Source organism: Sinocyclocheilus rhinocerous, unplaced genomic scaffold (genome assembly GCF_001515625.1).
Source record: "Sinocyclocheilus rhinocerous isolate Xijiao unplaced genomic scaffold, SAMN03320098_v1.1 scaffold1802, whole genome shotgun sequence".
Taxonomy (NCBI): Eukaryota; Metazoa; Chordata; class Actinopteri; order Cypriniformes; family Cyprinidae; genus Sinocyclocheilus; species Sinocyclocheilus rhinocerous.
The window spans coordinates 771,600-778,878 of record NW_015654351.1 but is presented as its reverse complement, the minus strand read 5'-3'; the positions used below and the strand labels follow the sequence as shown (position 1 = coordinate 778,878).

Below are 7,279 nucleotides of genomic sequence, written 5' to 3'. Positions count from 1 at the left end.
GGTGGAGTGACCCTGTGCACTGAGCAAATCAGATTACATTATGATTTACTGCACCGAAAAGATGAAGCAGAAATTATAACAGTATTATCTCAAACAAAAACAGGCTAAAAAAGCTTTTATAATTCAAAAAGGGTTGTCATACTTCAGCTTGAGCCTCATTAAGCATGTGTTGGTTTTTCAAAGCTGCCTTTATCATTTACTGTTGGAAAAGAAAAGCAGTAAGTAAAAAAAGTAAGGAATTCTCTCTCTCTCTCTCTCTCTCTCTATATATATATATATATATATATATAGAGAGAGAGAGAGAGAGAGAGAGAGAATTCCTTACTTTTTTTTATATATATATAAGCCAAAATGGACCAAAACTTCAAAGGGTCATACTTAGAATCAACAGAAATATCAGACCACCCGGAAATGAAACTCAAGAGCATATGGATATTAAGACAACACTGACAAGCACGCATTTAACAAAGTTAATTGTGATCTGTCTAGCTGGTAGTAATATGTGAGTTGAATATACAGTACAGCACTTACCTCAGATTAAGTTACAGACTCTCTTGCAAGTTGCAACCAAAAATACATATGTGACACAAAACCAGTCATAAGGGTCAATTTTTCGAAATAAGCTTTCCATTGATGTATGGTTTGTTAGGATAGAACAATATTTGGCCGAGATACAACAATTTGAAAATCTGGAATCTGAGGGTGCAAAAAAAATCTAAATATTGAGAAAATCGCCTTTAAAGTTGTCCAAATGAAGTTCTTAGCAATGCATATTACTAATCAAAAATTAAGTTTTGATATATTTACAGTAGGAAATTTATAAAATATCTTCACAGAACATGATCTTTACTTAATGTCCTAATGATTTTTTGGCATAAAAGAAAAATCAATAATTTTGACCCATACAATGTATTTTTTGGCTATTTTCCCTTCTGGACCATTTCATTTAGATCTAGAAGTGGGTTTGTTTAAAAAGAACACTCAAACTCTTTAAAAATAAATAATTTAATTGTAAAATGCTGAACATTTCAGAACTGCAACTATAAATACCGGCAGAGCAGACCAAGGCTTTATTACCATCACAAAGGGAACTGCATGCAGATCCACTGCTACTTCCATAATATAATAGGAAAAATACAAAATAATTCAGTTCATGCTGAATTTGAATATTGCAAAACATTATTATAGTGATTTCAGTGTTCATAGCCAAAATGAACAAATCTGTGGGTAGTTGATGCATGTGTCAATGTAAAACACACACACACACACACAATAAACAACAAAATTTTACGTTGAAATTTATATGTAGACTGTATATATAAAGTATATATTTAGGTCCTGTGCCTAACCACCATTTCAAAACTCTTTTTGCCTTCACTAGTTCACTGAAAGGTCCAACAGTGTGACAGATTCATTTTTAAAACGACAAATATTTAAATGTAGTCTTTCAAACAATATCATAAGAGCTGCATGCATTATAAATGAATTGCATTCTAAAATAATTATTAAACTGCTAGTTTAGAATAGTTTTAGATGAAGATTCATATCAACTACCCATGTGCTCTTACATTTGTGCAGTCACCAAAGACGGTTAATTCTGCACACACCAGTGGTTATGTGACGTGAAGAAAGTTCAAAAGTGAAGAGTCCACATCCATGTGTTTTCCTTATGTTAATGGCAGTGTCCATTATAACAACAGCAGATAGAGAAGCCACAAGAAGAAACAGAGGGTGCCAAAGCAGGTGTGCCAGTCCAGTTTGAGAACATCTAAGTCAGGGCTGTTGTTACCTTTGACCTGTAGCGTGGAGCTGGACGTGACAGTGCCAGCTGAGTTAGAGGCAGTGACCACATACTGCCCAGAGTCTCTCACTGCAGAGCTGTGAATGAACAACGCATGTTTGCCTTCTTTATGGGATAGTTCTATGTGCTCATCATTGGCCAGTTTGTGTCCATTCTTGAACCTGAACAAAGAGTGAATTATTATGTTACACAATCACACCACAGCAAAAAAGGGCACACATTAATACACACTCAGTGAAAAAGAGAAATTAGAGGTAATGTTAAAGTTGAAGGTCCTACAGAAGTCACATAAAAAGGAAAGGTTAGCGAAAGGAAATGTGGATTATCAAGTTAGTATACATGGAATATATGCATGACAGTGGGGAAAAAAAAAGTTCAAATGAAATGAGAAAAATTAATGGAGAAAACATCAACTTTCCTCAACAAACCTGCTTCATGCAGGCAGACAAAAATATATATGTATATATTTGTTAATCTATCTGACGTACAAATACCATGCTTTTTGATGGATGTTTTTAAAAGTTTCTTAAGTTTTTAAAAACTGGAATATCGATCAAAATGTTGTATAATGAGAATTTGTCACCCATTTGGATGCAATAGCATTCAGATAATTAATAATCTCTATATATTACACTACCGTTCAAAAGCTTGGGGTTGGTAAGATTTTATTGTTTTTGAAAAGTCTCTTCTGCTCACCAAGTCTGCATTTATTTGATCAAGAATGCAGTAAAAACAGTCTTAAGCGTCATATGATCCTTCACAAATCATTCTAATTTGCAGATTGGGGATCAAGAAAGAAACATTATCAATGTTGGCAGTTAATATTATCAGTGTTGACAGTTGTGCTGCTTAGTATTTTTGTGGAAACTATGATACTTTTTTTGTTATTCTTTGATAAATAGAAAGTGCAAAAGAACTACTTTTTTATGTTTTACTATCAATTTTGATCATTGTAATATAAAGATCATTGCTATATAAAGTTAAAGTTTCTTTCTTTCTAAATTTCTTTTAAAAAACCTTACTGAACTGTAGTAAAATATTATATTATTTAAATGTTTAATACTATATATTATTAAAAGATATTAAGAATAATATATTAATGTAGACTATTATATTAAGAAACAATAGCCAGGTTTTCCTCCTATTAGCAAAGTATGTTTTAATTTATGGGTCAAGTTTGTTATAAGCTACCCACCAGGTTAATGTAGGCTCAGGGAATCCAGTGACTTCCACCTCCAGGGTCACCGGAGAGCCCTCCATTACTGTGGCATTAGGCAAGTGTTTGGAGAAGTTAGGGCCTGTGCCACCTGCCAGTTTTCCCATAACCTTTTTGGAAGATGCCCGCCTGATCTCCTCTCGGATGACTGTGGGCTTGCAGAGATCCGAGTCCTGCTCTGTGGTTAATGGGGTAGGGGTAGCATGCGTGTTATTGGGCCGAGCGCTGTGGCACTGACTCGTACTAGAATCATGCACACACTTTTGCATATCGGTATGACTCTCATGCACTGAGTAAAGCGTTTCAGTGATGCTGCTTGGTGGTGGGTTGCCAGATTTGCTTTTTAAGATGCTGGATATGGTGTTTGACACAAGGCTTGGGGCAGGTACTGTGAGGGGGCTTTGAACAAAAGAGGACGACTCTGCTCTGAACCTAGCCCCCAGGCCAGTGGTGGGAGATGGGTAGCTCTCGGCCTGACTCGACATCCACTCCCGCTGCCTCTGGTGTAGTGTGTCGCCATGCTGAGAGTGGGACTGATGGCTGTGCTGGTTAATGTGAAGGCTGTGAGAGCTCACGCAATAGCCGTCATCAAGGTCATTTTCTGACTGAATAATGTTGGATTCTGGAGTCTCAGATAAAGGAGGTAGGGAGATGTCATCTGGGGAGGTGCATTCGTACTCATCATTGGAGAGCGATTCCTCAGTAAGATGGTCAGGGTGGAAATCACCTTCAGGTACAGTAGCTGCTGGCTCTGGTGTCCCATGAGGCAAATATTCCTCCTCTAAAGAATGATGAGCAGAAGTCTATAGAAACAAAACGTACACAAATAAAGAGGAAAGAAAATCTGTAATTCTCCCTGTAATATAATTTTGCTTGCCATTTTTTTGTTAGTTAGCATTTAAAAGCACCATTAGAAAATCCACTAAAGACAAAAATCTGCTTTAAAATATTAAGTGTTTTGCAAGCCTAGATATATTATACTGAAATACAAAATATTTAATGCGATTATAGTGATTATTTATACATAGAATATGCATTTTACATGTCCACAGAAGCAATAGAAATCATTTAAAATATTTCTAAAGTGACTGTAGCGTCAATATATTGATGTAAATAGTTTAAAAAATTTATATAATATTCATGTGTAAATGTATAATTTAAACTTTCAAAAGTTTGGGGTCAGTCATTTTTTATTAATCAGCAAGGACACATTAAATTGATCAAAAGTGACAGTAAATACATTTATAATGTTACAAATTATCTCTATTTCAAATAAATGCTGTTCTCTTAAACTATATTCATCAAAGAATCCTTAAAGTGTATAATGAACACAAAATATCTAAGCAACAAAACTGTTTTCAACATTGATAATAATTAGAAAATAACTGTTTCTTGAGCACCAAATAAGCATATTCCATTGTAATTAACTATAACTATAATTTTAAATGACAAAACAAACAGAATTTTCAGAAGAGCCAAATTGTGTCACAAAAGTCATATTGTTGATTGCTGAATGTAGCCATTTTGGTTTTAAATGTTCCACCCTGTAACACGTTCATATTATCCCAACATGTTTACTTGCCTCGCAATGTAATTTAGTAGCACTTCAAAATAGGACTATTCTTTGCCTAATAAAACGATTCAACTCTTACCTACTTGAAATTTGCTGAATAAATAAATAGAAAATGACTCTGTGTCAAAAGAAAGCTCACCTTGGAATATGAGTGAAAAGGATGATTTCTACTACAGGCCTGATACTTGTCCTCAGAGCTGGTCTTCTGAACAGCACACTGCAGCTCTCTTTGAATGTCTATGATGCTGGGACGTGATACGCCTGGATCCCGCGGAGGTGGGGGAGGTGGGGTTTCTTGTGAGTCTCTCTTGGTTTGCTGCAGAAGGTGACTCCTCTTATCCCGCTCTGCAGGGGAATGGCTTACATTAATGGTGTGAGAATGAGAGAAAGAGGTGTGCATCTTTTCTCTCCTCTCTATAGTAGCTTTGCTCGTGATGGTCTCCACTTTGCTGGTCTTAGAAAAGGCCTCCTGTGTGTACAACCTGGTCTCTGACAGCACTTTTTGATGCTCTGGATGATGTTTGTCTGGCAGATCTTGGCTTCGTGTTTTGCGAAGCTGAGGTTTCTTATTTTCCGGATTCTTGCCGACAGGCATCTCTTTAGTACAGTGTGGGCCTGTCATCTCAGGGGTATGTCCACTTTCCTTTGGTTCAGGCTGAAATAGAAACGGAAAAAAAAACTATGGCTTAGGGTTGGGTGATTTTTTTGAATATTCATGATACATTTGCAGTGTTTTTGCTGATTATATAAAATTAAACAACACTGAATAATGCAATGATTTTAATGCTCCCTTTTTTGTTTACTATGTTTCCTTAAGACGGTCAAATACACTAATTTTGTGCTCCTTGTCTTGTGATTTGTCTCCAATTTAAACTTTAGCAGCAAATATGGTGTTAGAGTTTGTATATGTTTAATGAATCAATATCGTTTAATGACTCAGATCTACTGATTCTTTCAGATCAAATACATCAAATATTCACATACAGTAATTACGTTGACAGATTTTATTAAATAACAATCTTGACAGGGTGGAAAGCTTGATTATTTTTACTATATTTGACTGAAATTGAACTTTAACTGTAATTTACCGAATTAATAATTTTGAATGTACAATATAAAAGATAACGTACTTTATTTCTGGCATCTTTGCAATTGCAAGTCAAAGTGTTACTGGTTTTTACCGTATCAATGGTGTCTCGTTTGTTGTTGTCTTCAGGTGTTAGAGACTGCTTCAAAGTCTCCAACTACATAAATAATTCATATACAAATATTAATAGAAGTATATTATTACATTATTACAACTGTCAGATTATTTGTACCAAGTAAAATAGTTATGTTTGACATTATCACCTGAAGTTTGGCTTCAAGGTCCAGCAGCCCATTTGATAGTTCTTTTATTGATTCTACAATTTCATGGTGTTTGTTGATTGTTTTCTCCATGTATTTCTTTCCTTCTTCAGCACCTACATTAAAAACAGCAGTCATGCTTTGAGGCCAGCAACTCTACTGTTTGGGTCAGAGGAACATTATAAAGGATGTTAAGGGGTTGCTGCAATTACTTTTATACACTGGGGTCTCTATGAAGTAATTTGTTCTATTCAGTGAAAGGGTAAATAATAAATTCCTCTAAAGCAATATTTCAGAATGCATTCTTAATTTCTTACCATGTAGCCGTACTGCCAGCTCTGTGATCTGGCTAATTCTCTCCTCTTGCTGTGGTATTGTGGGCCACACAAATTTTTCAAACTGTTTGTAGAGAGAGCCGACTGCTTCCTTAGTCTTACATTGAGAGGAATATTTACCCACACGTACAATTGTGGAGATTGCTTCGTCGCACCAGAACTGATACTGTGTTTAAAATGAAAGGTGAGAGGATAGACTATTTATAGCCATTTACTGTGATACTGCTTTAAAGTCATACATTTGTGAGAGCAAAGCATATTTAATTTGTTTTCTACTTCATTTAGCAGCATTATAAATGGAAAGATCTGAAGGTAAACATTAATATAAAACTTTGAAATAAATGAATAAAAAATTCCAGAAATTTATTATAAAATAAACAAGTAAAATTGCTGCTAAATTGTGATAGTAGCTCCTATAGGATAACAGAGTGAAAAATTTAAGGGGGTCTGAATACTTTCCGTACCCACTGTATGTTCCTGGTGCACCCCACCTCCTCTAAGGCTTGCTGGAGCTTGACATTCATGTCCAGGTTCTGTTTGTACTCCTCCACTGCCCTGTCAAAATCGCCCACTTGTCTCTGCAGCGCATTTAAGGCATCCTCAATCTCTCTGAGGCTGTTGCCAATTAAATGGCTCTCACTGCTGCTGGATACTTTCAGAGTGAAGCCTTGCAGCTTCTTCTTCAAAACCTACAACAGGGAGGGATTTGGATACATTTTATAAATAGACAACTGTCAAAACATTAAAAGACGAAGAAATCTCCTGCAGGTATGAGCAGTACCGTCGCAAGGGCTGTGCCAAGTGTGCAACCGCACAGGGCCTCACGCCTCTAGAGGGCCTCGCTCCTGGCCTGCATTTTATGTTGTTTATGTCTAATTTTTATTACTGTTTTTCCACCCATTTTGTCCTTTGAAAGACTAAAATAGTCATTGCTGATAGACAGTATAAGACTCTGTGTATAAGAATGAGTAAAGCTGTTTGTTGTTAGGATGACAAAAAGTTTTAAA

At 35.8% G+C, this 7,279-nt stretch overlaps 1 protein-coding gene across 1 annotated transcript in view; it reads right to left on the bottom strand.

The window, feature by feature from the left end:
- Positions 1 to 964: 964 nt before the first annotated feature.
- LOC107717007 (coiled-coil domain-containing protein 141-like) overlaps positions 965 to 7,279 on the bottom strand; it is a 37,048-nt gene continuing 30,733 nt past the window's right edge. The window contains exons 19-25 of the mRNA XM_016523654.1: positions 6,764 to 6,961; positions 6,255 to 6,438; positions 5,941 to 6,053; positions 5,772 to 5,834; positions 4,730 to 5,245; positions 2,997 to 3,820; positions 965 to 1,962 (exon numbers count right to left, since the gene is read on the bottom strand). Coding sequence (XP_016379140.1) covers positions 1,689 to 1,962; positions 2,997 to 3,820; positions 4,730 to 5,245; positions 5,772 to 5,834; positions 5,941 to 6,053; positions 6,255 to 6,438; positions 6,764 to 6,961 — 2,172 coding nt within the window. The 3' untranslated portion in view covers positions 965 to 1,688. The remainder of the gene's footprint in view (positions 1,963 to 2,996; positions 3,821 to 4,729; positions 5,246 to 5,771; positions 5,835 to 5,940; positions 6,054 to 6,254; positions 6,439 to 6,763; positions 6,962 to 7,279) is intronic.